The 16329-nt window shown below is 36.0% G+C and overlaps 1 protein-coding gene across 8 annotated transcripts in view; it reads right to left on the reverse strand.

Annotated features, from left to right (window-relative positions):
- Positions 1 to 16329, reverse strand: part of LOC149144912 (uncharacterized) — a 383146-nt gene that overhangs the window by 100243 nt on the left and 266574 nt on the right. For 7 of the 8 annotated variants that reach the window (XR_016264644.1, XR_016264643.1, XR_016264642.1 and 4 more), the window contains exon 5: positions 12395 to 12588. Coding sequence is in view for 3 of the 8 variants with exons in the window: in XM_089448996.1 (XP_089305122.1) it covers positions 12395 to 12588 (194 nt within the window). In the remaining 5 variants the exon portion in view is untranslated. The remainder of the gene's footprint in view (positions 1 to 12394; positions 12589 to 16329) is intronic. The other variant, XM_089448997.1, reaches the window with a different exon arrangement.

The following is a 16329-nucleotide window of genomic DNA, read 5'->3' on the forward strand; positions in this document are numbered from 1 at the left end:
TTCCCAACGGCTAGTTCGAGTGATCCATGTCAAAATGATCTCGACCGTCGATGAGGATCAAGATATCTCTTAATCTCATCCGTCGAATTTTTAATGCATTAAAAATTTGAAATTCTGCATTTATTTACTCAAAAATTCAACTTATTATTATTTTATTATTTTTTAAGTTCTTATTTTATTTTTATTATTTTTTTTAATTTTTTAAATTTTATTATTATTATTATTATTATTTTAAATGGATCCTCGAACTTAGCCTTTGGAAAAATCACCTAGGACCTAGGACTTAGGACTTATGAGGGGATTAAAACATTTTCTAACCCTCAAGACACTTTACATCATGACTTTTACAATTTTACATCTCAAGGGGGAAAACCCATTTGACATAGACCCTCATAGACCACCCAGTTCTACGAGACAACTATAATCTAGCAGATTAACACACTAGGATTCCTCTAAGCTTCTAATGACAAAATTCATTCCGGCTTTGGGGTTAGGCTGAAGGAAAACTCTGCCGATCATAGATCGGTGAGACAAAAAACCTTCCGGAACGTAGATTATCACTAGAAAATTAAGTCCACCTAGGCAATTTACATACATGACTCAGATCTACTAAGATTATTTACAATTTACACATGCAGACTGGATTTACAACATAATATGATCAAGTTGACGATGACTATCGAATGGCACGGACACGTCAATCAAAGACTATCCCTTTTGCGAAGAAAAAAGGGGGTGTACTGCTATGGGAAATTGACACGCAGTGGTCAACATCTGGCTCCACTTGGGGACACGTTGCTGCACTGCAGGAATGTGAGAATCCAGAATCTACATCCATGCAACACACAACAAAAATAAGTAGCGTCTGTCCAAAAAATCATCATATAACATTAAGCACATGAAAGATATAAGCTCTTCATTTATTAACTATCTAGAAAAGTAAATCTAACCCTAAAACAGAAATGAAATGCTGAAATAACATGGAGTAGGGTTAGAAATACAATACAAAGGATGCCCTATGGCATCAGATATCATCTTTGAAGAACAGCTTGAGCATTTGGCCATTCGCAGGTAGATCAAGTGGTTTGCCATCCAATCTGCTCAAGTGGAATGAGTTTGGTCCAGCTATATCTCGAATGGTGTACGGTCCCAGCTACAAATTGTCGAACTTCTTATGTTTTCCTGGTTTTTCATTCTTGCGATCCCAAAGAAGTACCATATCTCCCGCCTGCAAAGATCTAGATCGAGAGAATTTATCAAAGCTTTTCTTAATGTTAGACTGATTTTTACATATAGCATCAAAAGTTGTCCTACGAGTTTCATCTAACTCCACAATCTGATCTATTCTATTCTGAACAACATCCTTATTAGTAGAAAAATTCTGAAGGAGCTGATAAGCTGGCAATTTCAGGTGCACAGGTAAGGTTACATCCAAGCCATAAACTAATTCAAGGGGAGATTTACCAGTAGCTTTCTTCTTAGTGATTCTATCTGCCCATAAAGCATACTTGATTTGCTATCCCATGATCTCTTATTATCTCCTACTATCTTCTTGATAATGGTTATGAGATTCTTGTTACTTGATTCGGCCAGACCATTACCCTGAGAATAGTAATTTGACGAATGAGATAAGACAATGCCATACTTGAAACAAAAAGATGAAAACTCTGAGGAACTAAAGGCTTTGGCATTGTCATTAGTGATCTTAGCAGGGACACCAAATCTAGTAATGATATTATTTTCAATGAAATCCATAATAACCTTTTCAGTGGAATTCTTAGCAGGAATGGCTTCAACCCATTTAGTGAAATAATCCATAGCAGTCAAAATCCATGAATAGCCATTGCTAGAATTTTCATGGAACTTCCCTATGAAGTCCAGACCCCAATGCTGAAAAGGTACCTCTACAATGACAGGTTGTAGGGGCAGAGCAGCAAGCTTCTGTTTCCCAGTGAATAGTTGACAGGCTTGACAAGTTCTAACAAACTTATGCACATCAGAAAAAATTGAAGGCCAATAATAACCAGCTCTCAGGATTTTGTGGATGGTAGTTCTAGCAGCAAAATGACCACCACAAAATCCTGAATGAAACTCAAAGATTAATTTCTTGGACTCAACGTCATCAACACACCTAAGCACTATGCCCTCAAGATTTCTCCATCCAAGGCCATCCTTCATAAGGCAATACTTAGTGGCTTTTAGTCTAAGAGCCCTTCTCTTATGAGCAGCTAAATGGTTAGGACATGTAAGATTCATCAAGTAATAAACAATGTCCTTGTATCACTCATGCTCTGCTAATCTTTGCAATTCCGGCAAAGATAGATCGCTAAGACAAAACAAACCAAGAGTCTTTTCGTTACTTTCAGTCAACATTTGAGCCAAACCTTGGCCTTTGACTAGCTTGGTGGGTCTGATCTCTAAATCATATTCTTGTATTTTAGTAACCCACCTAGTGCGAGTCCCTAAGCAATCAGTTTGAGTTAATATATCTTTAACAGCAGAATGTGGGACGAAAGCGATGATTTTAGAATAGCCCACATAAGTTTTGAAGTGCTTAAGAGACTTGACTAGGGCATAAGCTTGCTTTTCCATGGTATTGTACTTCAATTTAGAATTTTGAAGCGCTCTACTCATGAAAGCAATAGGCTGCTTGTGACCATCTTTATTCTTTTGTAACAGCACACCAGCAATGGTATCTTCGGAAGCGAAAGAAAAAATCATGAAATCCTTGGAATAATTGGGACTAACTAAGACAGAAGCCCTTGTAATAGCACATTTGATTTCTTGAAAAGCCTTTTTGTCATCTTCTTGCCAAACAAATTTTGCATCTTTCTTTAGAAGACTTTAAATAGGCTTAGCTATTTCTGCGTAATTTGGAATAAACCTTCTAAGAAAATTTGTCTTTCCAAGGAAAGACTGAAGGGATTTAAGATTATGAGGAAGAGGAATCTTTTGGATTGCTTCAATTCTTTCAGGATCAATCTTGATTCCATCCTTAGAAATGATATGGCCAAGCAATTTCCCTTCTGTTACTCCAAAAACAGACTTAGCTGGATTCAAAGAAATCCCATATTCTCTACATCTATCGAAAACCTGCCTAAGATGATTTATATGACTGATACCATCTTTAGAAAAAACAATAAGATCATCTTGGTAAATCTCAATAAATTTCCCAATTAACCCTTTGAAGGCATAATCCATAGCCCTTTGAAATGTAGCCCCAGCGTTGGTTAATCCAAACAGCGTTCTAATGTATTCAAAGGTACCCCATGGTGTGGTGAACGTGGTTTTATGGCGATCTTCCTTTTTAACCCACATTTGATTGTACCCAGAAAAGCCATCTAGAAATGACATCATTCCAGAACCGGTTACTCTTTGCAATAAAGTCTCCATGTTTGGCAAAGGGTAATTATCTTTCTTGCATGCTAGATTAAGATTTCGAAAATCGACACAGAGCCTTATCATACTGTTCTTTTTCCTAACAATCACGAGATTTGAACACCACGTCGAATGCCTTGTTTGAGCAATAATTCCAGCTGCAAGCATTTTCGCAAGCTCTTTCTGAACCAAAGGGGCTAACTTAGGATTAATCTGCCTAAGTTTCTGGCGAAAGGGTTTACATTTTCATCTTTTAAGGGGATAGTATGTTCCATGACATCTTCCCTATAGCCCTTTAATTCATCATAAGAAAAAGCCAAAACATCTCGATATTCGCAAAGTAAATAAGTTAACTTTTTTCTTTCCTCCACACTAGTACCTTTACCAGTTTTAACAATCTTTGGGTTTTCAGAAGTACCAATGTTTACCTTGAGATATTCGCCTAGGTCCATTTTATTTTCCTCTCTCAACTTCGTGGCATCATGACGATCAAAGTGTTGCTCTAAGGCAACCACATTCCGAGGAGTAGGATTTATGATATGCTCATGATTTAAAGATCCATCCTCCTCAGAATCTATCTGGAAATCCTCAAACTCATCCAAACTATTAAGAAAACGAATGACTTGTTTTTCATCATTAAAGACTTGCCAATGCTTTGAGTTATCTGGAACAGATGGTCTAAATATTACTTCCATTTTGATCTTATCCTTAATTAGCTCATCAGATAACTGGAAAGTAGTAGCAACTACGGCAAATTCATCTGCCAAACTATTTTGCTCTCTTGGGATAGCTTTGAGGTCATTCCCACACAGCATTTCGATAATTCCTTAATCTTTGATTTTTACATGTGAATTTATTTTTAAGCTGCATGATAATTAAATCAGAATCCCCCTTAATGCTAAGCAACTTAATTTTCAAAGATTTTGCCAATTCAAGATCCAACAATACAGCCTCATATTCAGCGACATTGTTGGTTGCTTCAAATTCTAATCGATAGGCAAACTTGAAAATGTGATCAAGGGGAGATTTAAGCACTATTCTAGCACCTTTACCATGCCTAGACGATGCACCATCGAAGTACATGTACCAAACTCTATCATTGAGATCCTTAATCTTATCATCGGGAGGAATTATGAAATTAGACATGATGGCATAGTTCCCAATGTCAGATTGCTCTTTGATTATCTCGTTGTGAGGTTTCTTAGGATCTTCGACATGGAATTTTCTTTCGGGCTCTCTATTTAGTCTTACAAAACCATCACCCCTAGGAGAAGGAATCATAGCATATGACCAATTCATTTGAATACTTCCTCCTAGATCAGAGGTCCACTTTCTGGATAAAAGCATACCCCAGGCATCAGGCACATCAACAACAACAATATCCATAACAATCATGATGTCTTGGTAAACTAATAGATGAACCTGTAAATCTTTGATCAAACCATGCACTTCAATCTTTTTAGAATCCATGGCACATATATTACAGTAGGGTCTAGAAACTCTTAAGTTAAGCTGTTCCATGACCCTTTTAGTCATTACACAAGCTGATGCACCAGAATCCAACATGCAATTATTCAATTTATATCCATTAACTAACAAGGTGATAAAGAAAGGCTGGTGATCTTTGTTATCTACATCTAAGCTTTGCAAATATATGGGAGCATCGTGATAGTCAACTTCCCGAGTCTTCTATTGAGAAGTATTTACGTGAGGACCTTGAATAGCTTTTAGTAACTTATCTCTTTGGGAAGGGATTTTAGCAATCTCGGAGACAGGAACCCAGATTTTCGCATTGTTGAACCAACTTCCCAAATCGACATCTAATCCAGAGTTTAAACTAGGGTTAAAAGTTCGAGGGGGAATTTGATTCCCACTCTGATCTTTATCCCTTCTCTAATAGGTCAAACCTTTATCTCTAGCAATTTCCATGATTTGCTCGGGAGAGGGTTTTTCACCATATAACCTAGCCAAAATGTCATCTTCATTTTCAAGGTTATTTATACTAAAAGTTGATGAAGGATTCATAACGTCACGACTATTTTCCTTGACCTCTATCCAATCATCCATAGACAAAGAAAACTTGTTACCTACTACATTTATTTGATCACCTACCCCAAACATTCCATTATCTAAAATTCTTCTAACGATGGGACAAGTGGCCTCTTCATGAAGAGCATCACAAACCCGACAGTAAGGAGGAGCATTATCAACCAAATTAGTTAATGGATTAGGAGGTCTCTGCTCACTAGATTGACCCTTCTTTTGCCAATTGTTATTTCTATTATTATTTCGAGGTTGGAAATTTTGCATTTGCGCTCTTTCCATTTGGATCAACCTATTCTGCAAAGTAGCTATCTCCTTATTATGATTGATTTCCATGCTTTCGATCTTTTGGAGCAATTTCTGAACAAGCTCGCTTTCAGGTTCTTGAACTGCTTTTCCTTTAGGTTCTTTTAGTTTCGTAGTAGCCCTATCGAAACCTGGGATCTCAGACTTCCCAGATGCTGCCTTGTCCTTTTCAAGTTCTATAGCTAAGGCTTGGCAATCTCTATAATCATTAAGCCTAGCACGCCTTAATTCATAACATGGCTTAGGACTAAAGGCATCAATGTAAAAATCTCGGAGAGATTTGTCTGTAGGTTTATAGTCTTGCGGTAATTCTCTAACAATACCATTAAACCTTTTGTTAAATTCTTCAACAGTTTCATTCTCTCTCTTTTTTATTATGCTAATAGCTTTTACGAGGCGTCTTCCTTCTCTCTTATCTCCATACTTTTCCTTAAAGTCATCAATGATCGATTGTAAAGAATTAAATGAATTCCGAGGCTTTTCTGCAAACCAATCATAGGCATCGCCCCCTAAAGTTAAAATGAAAAGAGTCATTCTGACATCCTCATGATGGAAATCAGCAGACCTTGCATACTTAGACATCCATATACTAAAATCTCTCAAATGCGAATTAGTAGTAATCGCATTATCTCCCTGAAAGTTAGGCAACTTATCTATCCCAAGTGATGAAAGATCATTGGGATACCATGGAATGTTAGAAAAATCGCAAGGGGCGTATATATCCATGATGTTGTGCCCAACTTGACTAGTAAAAAGCAAATGGATATCAGAGAGGGCTTCTTGTCCGAGATTAACAAGAAGTGTACAAGAAGAGAGTTTGTGTAATCATACCCCGAGAGCCCTTTCAGGATTAGGAGCAGGATTGCACAGACTTCTTGGATGTCTTCTAGTATACATTCTTGTAGATAATATATGAAGTGGAGTCGCCACCCGGACAGGAAGTGAAACACGGAAAAGCTCGAAAGGAAAGGACCAAGGACAAAAAAACTCTATCCCCGGCAACGACGCCAAAAAATGTTGTCGCACAGATTGTCACGACAATGCTCAGACCAGGGGCTGTCACCCTGATCCCCGATCTCTCCATTTAAGCCTGTCTCCCGCAGCTAAGGGGGGTAGACCCTATGGGATAATGAATGACCAACTGGGACCAGTTGGGTTGGGAGACACGAGGGGAAACAAGCACTAAATTGATTTTATTAATTTAATAGATCAGTGCCTTATGAAATAAATAATTAAACGATTATTTATCAAATGCTACAGAAATGTGAACTCATTAGCAATCATTTACCATCAAACAACTCAAACAAATTTTAACTTTTACCAAATGTGAGATAATCAATAAATGCTCAATGGCTTAATGATACTCTAGCAATTAAAATTTCGAAAGATAAAATGCTTTAAACAACCACGTAAAATGCTAACCAGAGATCACATTCATGTAGTTAATCTTCAAATGAACATTTAAGCATGTTTAACCATATAAAGAAATGATAAATATTATTCCCACATCAAAATTTTAGCCTCAACAGAAAAGATATATTGCAAACATAACAAATCCCTGAGCCAAGACTGAAACTGGCAAAAAATTTCCAAAATATTTTTATATTTTTCAAATAAAACAAGACTAAAGACTAAATGAAACTTTAAATCAAAAATCTAAATAATACTAAAATCTAAACTAAATTAAAAGAAACCTTTTTTATTTTTTTATTATTATTATTATTTTTTTTTTAATTTTTTTTTTTAACTTTAAACAAAATTAAATCTAAACTAAATTTAATCAAAATCTAAACTAAAAGAAAAGAAACTCTTTATGCTTTTTATAATTTTTATGATTTTTTATTTTTATATTTTTTATGATTTTTTAAAATTTTAAACTCAAACTGAAACAAAACCTAAAAAATAAAAAATAAAATTTAATCTAAAACTAACCTAATCTATAGAAAGTAAAGGAACTTTTTTATGCTTTTTTTTAATTCTTTTTATTTTTTATTTGACATAAAGTCAAAGTAAAAATAAAATAAAAAAAAGCTAAATCAGAACCCTAAATTTTCAAATTTACATATGATAAAGCTAACATTAAAATTATCTAAGCCTAAAGCTAAACTTCAAATCTAAAACTAAAGACTAATCGATGAAACAAAAATAAAACTATCCAAAACTGAAACCAAACATGGAAAATCAAAACGTGTAACCCACGCATATAATTTCACTGCTTTTCTATGTGTACGTGAGCCTGACGGCAGCAAGAGAGCCGAGCAAATGTGACTGCGTGAGGGCGCTGCTGCCTGGACGCTGCAGATTTTGATGGCGGCAGCAGAAGGAGATCACGCGTTTCTTGTTTTTTTTTCTAGACAGGTAACAAGATTTGGAACTGCGTGGAGGAAAATGTGATTATGGCAGCAAGTTTGACGCAGTGACTGCAGCGTGAAGGATGGAGAATGGCAACAGACAAAGGAGAATTGCGGAGAAGGATGAGGGAGCAGTGAGGCGAGTTCGATGGGAGGTTTAGAAGAACGCGTGCAGGAAAATGAGGCAGCGGATGGGCTGATAAGCAGAGGATGCAGGTGGAATCGGTGGCCTTGGCGCTGTGGACTTGCAGCAGACTTGGAAATGACTGCACATGACAGCGTATAACCCAAAAAAAAATCGACGCAGGGGCCACGGGTTCTGCTATTTGTTTGCAGGTGCAACAGTGGCAATGATTGAAGATGTTGAGCAATGGATGAAAGATGCAGGAACAACTTCGATTGATGAAGAGATGGCAATGAATCTAGAGATGGTAAAGCGGCAAGGGTTTCCCCCAGTTCACAAAAAAAAATCTTCGAGAACTTTCTTCCTGCAATACAAACGAAACCCTCTCAAAGACTTCCAGATCTGAAAACAACTGAAATTGAAACCCTTGGACAGCAAAACAGCTTAGATAAACCCTCAGAAATCTTCAGAAACCCTGCAACCTATAATGGAAAAACAAACACCCAGAAATAATATGTGTAGAAAACGAAACTAAAACCCTAAATCAGCTAAATAATTACAGCGTTACAACTTTTCGACTCTTAAACAGCCAGGTTTACCAATAATCCACAGTAATATTTTCAAAATTTCAGATTTACTATGAGATACTTTAGAAAAACTCTCATGCATTCATAAAATAAACTTAAATGATAGACCCAAAATCGAAACTGACTGGGCTCTACAAGAATGCTTTGCGGGAGTTGGTTGGTTCAGCTGAGAACTTCCCCAAACACCCACTGATTTTCTCAATAAGGGTTTCCTGCATAGCTCACTTCAACCATCAATAAAGAGAGAAAAAACAGTACTAGATTCAAGATGCAATGGAGATACCTGCCATTATTTCAAAAATACTATTACCATTCAAACCCTAGTAAGTGAACAAGATACCTATGTTCAACAATACTCTACATCAAGCTATTACTAATGGCTGAAAATAAAATTATGCAGAAAATAAAACAGCTCACAACACTTCAGGAGAGTAACACCAGCAAGATTTCAACCCCAAAGTCTTTCTTTATTTGCACCAGAAAAAGTTTACAAGAGAGCTTTCTTCAGCACAAGACTCACAGATCGAATGATCTCAAATGACCCCTAGCACCCTATTTAAAGGAAAAATTCCCAACGGCTAGTTCGAGTGATCCATGTCAAAATGATCTCGACCGTCGATGAGGATCAAGATATCTCTTAATCTCATCCGTCGAATTTTTAATGCATTAAAAATTTGAAATTCTGCATTTATTTACTCAAAAATTCAACTTATTATTATTTTATTATTTTTTAAGTTCTTATTTTATTTTATTATTTTTTTTTATTTTTAAATTATTTTTTTTAATTTTTTAAATTTTATTATTATTATTATTATTTTTAATTATTTATATCTTTTATTTTTTTATTGTTTTTTATTTTTTTAATTTTTAATTTTTATTTTTTAAATGGATCCTCGAACTTAGCCTTTGGAAAAATCACCTAGGAGCTAGAACTTAGGACTTATGAGGGGATTAAAACATTTTCTAACCCTCAAAACACTTTACATCATGACTTTTACAATTTTACATCTCAAGGGGGAAAACCCATTTGACATAAACCCTCATAGACCACCCAGTTCTGCGACACAACTATAATCTAGCAGATTAACACTAGGATTCCTCTAAGATTCTAATGATAAAATTCATTCCGACTTTGGGGTTAGGTTGAAGGAAAACTTTGCCGATTATAGATCGGTGAGACAAAAAAACCTTCCGGAACGTAGATTATCACTAGAAAATTAGGTCTACCTAGGCAATTTACATACATGACTCAGATCTGCTAAGATTATTTACAATTTACACATGCAGACTGGGTTTACAACATAATATGATCAAGTCGACGATGACTGTCGAATGGCACAGACACATCAATCAAGCACTATTCCTTTTGCGAAGAAAAAAGGGGGTGTACTGCTATGGGAAGTTGACACGCAATGGTCAACAAGAGGTATCATTAATGAGGCCTGAGCCTCCTTCCTTTGGACTTCTCTCTACAACCTACATTTGAGACTAACTTCAAAACAGTTGAGAGTAAGGGTTCACCTAGATAGGGCATTTAACTAAAATCTACCAAGATCTTGCATTTCACTTAGATCTAGGTTTTTCACTCCATTTAGGATATATTTGCATATTGCAGCAACTGTTCAACTAGTAACTTGAAATTTCAATTCAAATTGTGCAAGTAAATTGACTCTTATGGCACTGGTCTCTAATTAATAATTTCAATAAATCTAATCAAGTTGTGCTAAATAATTAAACTTTTCAACTGTCCTTAACCAAGTTGTTAGGCCATTCAATTGTGTCTCTCAAACTCATCATCTCATCCATAGGGACTACCCCCCTTAGCCTGCTCTAGGGAGATAGCTTAAACGGAGAGGGTCGGGGTAAGAGTGACAGTCCCTGCCCTGAGCGTTGCCGCATTCTGGTGTACAATTTGAGCGAAAACAATAGGAAGGCATCAAACATATCCTTAGATCTAGTCTTTTCTACAACATGTGAAATCAAATGATCCTTAATAGCTTCAAGGATCACCTTTTGTACCTTTATGTCCTTATCCCACGTTGCCTGCAATGCAAGATCTACTATTGTTGATGTCTGCATGCTGCCTGATGTTTGTGTTAGAGTTGGAGGGTTGGACACGACTTCCCACAAGTCTTGCTCCTTCAAGATCACTGAGATTATTGCCTTCCATGGCAAGAAATTTGAAACCCCATCAAGTCGATCCTCAACTTTCACACTAGTTACCGACATGGTTCTCCTGAGATCTATCTCTCAATCTTGATGAAGTAAGTTGGAAAACAATATATTTGTTGTTCTCTCATAGCAATTGCTCTAATACCATATTAAAATATCCTAAGACTAGCTCTCTACGCAAACAGATCAGATCTAGCTGTTGGAATTATTAACGTTTGCATGCAGCTGAAAATGAGAAAAGCAATCACACACAACGCACAAATATCTCTGCCCTTCTGGATTATTTAATCATTCAAAATTATCTTTGGAACTTACAAGAGCTCCCTTACATGGAAAAATGGCTCTGAGAAATTAATCAAATGAACAACAAACCTGAAAATTACAGTCTGCATAGAAATTGAGGTAGCATGCCCTCTAATCCGTATACTTGTACAGAATCCATATGATGGTATGAAATCCATACAGATAGTTGTACAGCCTACTTTGTTGGGCCATATGGCTGCTCTTTTCCTTGTTGCTGACTGGTTGCCTAATCTTGTTAAAGACTAGTTTCCTTCTTGCTGAACTACTGTTGAAATCCTCACAAATGGCTGGAAATCAGATCTTTGATTTTCTTCTTCACTCATGTGACTTGTGAAATGAATGTTTTGTTTGTATTTGTCCTTTGCCCTCTCTTTCTTCTATAACTTTGACATGAGCCAAAAACCTAATCTTCAACGATTGAGATCTAACCATGAGATCTATTGCTATCTTTTAATTAAATTTTAAAGTGAGCTACTTTAGTCACTTTTTAATTAAAAGTCACTTTAATAAAAATGAGTTCACTTTCTTAATTAATTAGTAAAGTGAACTTCTAAAAAAACATAGAATACTTTTAATGATGATTTCCATAAGTAGACACCCTAATGGAAAAACCTGTCTAAGCTACAAACAATAACATCATCCATAGTATACAAAATACAAGTAGACCTTAATTTGAGTGGTCATTAGTAATTACACATCATCCATAATATCAAATTCTCTCATCCTACTGGAAGCAAAGAACATAGTACCTTGACACGAATCCATAATAGAATTAAGATTCAAATTCTCAAAGCTAATATTAGGGAAATAAAATATATGTTGTATAAAACTTGAAGGTGACTTAAATCTTATAATCAAAACTCCCAGACTGCAGAACAAAAATAACTGCTGCATACCTTCCAAAAGTTTATTATTTTATTACTCTAAATCACTCAATTATGATCAATCTACAGGTTAGAGTTATCAGACAATTTTGCATGAAGACACTGACTTCAACCTTATCAAATGAAATGTCCGAACTGCACAACAAAACTCATTGTTCCATCCTGTCCCTAATATCTATTATATAATACTCTAAAACACTTCTCAATCATGTCAAACTACAGTTTAGAATTGTAAGACAAATTTACCTGATATCCCAAAACCTTTCAAAAGTTCGACGTGGCTTAGGTGGTATTTGAAGAGTCCCGTTGCTTTCAGCGAAGAGGCAACATTGTTTCATGAACAGGTCTTCCACATGTTCTGCCACAAACATTTTTCCCATCTTCAAAATGCGTCCCAGCAAATACACACATATTATTGTCGATGTTATCATCAATGTTGGCTGCCACATGAGTAACATCCATGCAATTAGGAAGTCCAATAATTGCAGGAAAAACAAGTATCAAATATCCTAGCATGATTTAAAAAATGAAGCATGGTGATGTTTGTCATGGCAATTACTAGACAAAAAACGAAACTCTCACACACTCCAAAAGCTCTGCCCAGGCCAGAGTACAACATGTTTGTAACTTTGTACATTTGTTGAAAATTTGTAACTTTTGAAAAGCATATTGTTCAGATCATCAGAAACAAGAACTTAGAATACATATCACTAGCCAGGGGTATTTTTATCTAAAGCTCCTTTAAGCAGAACATAGCTTCAACAAAATGAAAAAAACAAACCATAACTTCTATTAGGCCCTCTTAATATATGATGGCTAACTAGGTGTCCCTGTGTTGCCGGGCATTACCCAAAATGCAAGGCTACCATGCATTCGAAACAAAGCAAGACAAATTCATTAAAAAGAGACATTTTCTCTAGCTCTTGATGCGTTTTTTCTTTGTGCAAGCTTCTTTAATGATCATGGACATTAAATTCACTTTGCAGTAAGTTCCTCATGTTGCACATTCTTAAAGTTTTCCTCTTGCTGCAGTTGCTGAATGACATATCCCACGTTCTAATTTCACTGATTAACACTCCATGCTGTAATGTAGGTAGCTTTCCATGGGATTATCATTGATGATTTAATCCCATCAAAGGCTATCCCAGGTCCAAGCTGTATATTACATGGTTCATAGTTCACAGAATTGTACCCAAAGAATATGAATGAAAAGCAGTCCACAGCAGTCATGTCAAGAAAAAAGCACAGGAACACATTATCTATGTTGTTGAGAAATGGATTTATTTAGCAATCTAGACCTTGCATGAACCTAAAACAGATTTTGTACATGAATATCACTCTTGTATGGTCAATATCATTAGTTATTGTCTGAACTTTGAAGACCTCTGAACTTTCTACTCAAAATAGCTGTCTTGTGTATAGTCATTATAGCTTTGATCTAGAGTCGACTCTGACACTTGATACCTTGTGTTGTCGCGCGGATTGACACGAAAACCCTCAGACCGGGGGCTGTCACTCTGATCCCCGGTCCCTCCGTTTAAGCCTGTCTCTCGCGGCTAAGGGGGGTAGACCCTGTGAGATGATGAAGACCAACTGTCGACCAGTTGGTTGGGAGACACGAGACACGATATGAAAAGCACTAGATGGATTTGATTAATTTAGCAGACCAGTGCCTTAAAAGATGATTACTTGTTAAATGATATAAAAATATGGACCATGAACAACAATCATTTATCATTAAAAGCAAGATATCTGTTAAAACCACAAAGCCCTGTAATGACCAAACCTCAACAATGATATCCAAATTTTGATCAATGCTTTAAACAACAACGAAATTAAGAATTATTAACCAGATATCAATTTCGTATCTCGACTTGAAAATTTTAGATCTCAGCATGAAAGACAATTCCCGAAAAACAACTGGATCCGACAAAGAAAAATTTCCGCAAATTTTTTCGAATTTTTTTTTTTTTTTTTTTAAATCTAACTATTTCAAAACCCTAAATTTAAAGAAATTTTTTTTTTTTAATACTTTTTTTCGAATTTTTTTTTTTTTTTTTTTATAAAACAAAAGTTAAAAAAAATGAAATCTAAAATTTATCTAAAACTAGACTATTTTAAAAATAAAACTAAATCTAAAAAATTATAAATAAATCTTTTTTTTTATTTTTTATTTTTCATAAAATTTAAATCTAAACAAAAGAAAACGATTTATTAAAAAATTAAAATCTAAAAAAAAAAAAAAATTAAAATCGTAACTTTACAACACCATAAACTAAACTAATATAACTTAAAATCTAACCAAAACATAAATATAAAACATAAAATTAAAATCTATTAACAAAACAGAACTTTATGAAATTTAAATCTAAACCTATCGAAAACAGAAATAAAACTACGCTAAACCCCTTTGCTTTTTCATACAAAACCTACGACTACGCTGTACAACAAAAATAAAAATAAAAAAACGCTGGAACGCACAACGTCGACAGCGAAATTCGAGCACAATTTACCTGTTCCGGATCATAGACCCAAATCCGATTACCTGTTGTGTGTGTGCCTGAATGATTGATGACGGATTCACGAATTAAAACTGCGTGATGGCCTGCGGTGATGGGTTTAGAGCGTTAACACCTCCTGCGTAACCTTCTGACGGCGAACAAATGGAAATCCCATTGGCTTTCTGCTCATTCCGCCGTCAAATCTCTTTGCTGGCAATACGAAAACCTTGATCCCTCTTACGGATATATACCCAAGCCGCTTGCGTCTGGTGCTGAGGAAAATGGTGCAGAATGATACGGCAGACAAATCATAACTGGATCTGTCGGTGGCCAGATTCGATTCTCTGCAAATGATGGCGAACAGAATGGAAATTTCAAGGGGTTTACGACGGCAGGGGTCATGGCTTTATTTACCAGCTGATATCTCCTCCTTACAGCTTCGATTCCTCACCACGCACGCAGACATTTCATAGGTTCAGTCAGTTTTGAAACGTGTGGTGATCGTATGGCCACGATCTTGCTATTTGCTGCCCTAAAGAATTTCTGCTAAAAGACTTTGACTGGGCTCGGATTTTCCAGAGAAACTTAGCCATCAACTGAGAATCGCATTCCGCGCAGAGAGATGCTTGACATCATCCACAGGCGTTTTAAAAAATTTATGCAGCAAACTGTAATGTGTCTCCAGCAATAACATTTGCGTGATAGAGAGACGGCAGAGAGAGCAACGTTTCACAATTTTCTGTGGTTTATCTGGAAAATTAAAATGCGAATTCCATTTGGATCTTGGGTTTTCTGCAACGCTTGCATTCAGTGCTCAATAGATCTCTGCGTTTCTATGCAAAAATATTCTCTGATGCCTGCCACTTGAAATGACGAAATCACCCAAGGAGAAAATATGTACATAAAACGAAAATCAAAAGCCTAATTAAACCTGATATAAGCAAAACTGAATTTGAAACCCTAAGACAGCTGATTAATATACAAATTTTTGGCCCCTTAACAGCCAGATTCAGCAATGAGCACAGGAATATTTTAAAGAAATAAAGATTTCAGGTTTTCACTGTGAAGAACTTCAGAAAATCTCTCATGCAACTTAGAAAAATAAACCGAATGATAGACCCAGGATCAAATCCAACTGGGCTCAGCAAAAAATGCTTGTGGGAGTTCGCTGGTTCAGCCGAGAACTTCCCCTAACGCCCACAAATTTCCTTCAGAAATGGTTTTCTGCACAACTCAAAACAACCATCAGTAAAGAGGGCAAAAATGTTGTTAAATCTCAAAAAGTAATGGAAATACCTGCCATTACTTCAGAAACCCTAACAGCACTCAAACCCTAGCAAGTGAACAAGATACTTGTGCTCACAATACTCTACAAAAAAGTTATTATTAATGGCTGAAAAGAAAATATGCAGAAAATTAAACAATCTCACAGCATTTCAAGAGAGTAACACCAGCAAGATATGGACCCCAAAGTCTTCTTTTATTACCCAGAAACAGATTTACAAGAGAGCTTCTTCAGTACCAGACTCACAGATCTTATTCCAATTGAAATGACCCCTAGCACCCTATATAAAGGAAATGATCCCAACGGCTAGTTCGAGTGATCCATGTCGAAATGATCTCGACCGTCGATGAGGATCAAGACATCTCTTAATCTCATCCGTCGAAATTGTTAACTTA

Source organism: Pinus tabuliformis, chromosome X (assembly GCF_031772625.1).
Source record: "Pinus tabuliformis cultivar Carrire ecotype Pingquan chromosome X, CPIR1, whole genome shotgun sequence".
Lineage (NCBI taxonomy): Eukaryota > Viridiplantae > Streptophyta > Pinopsida > Pinales > Pinaceae > Pinus > Pinus tabuliformis.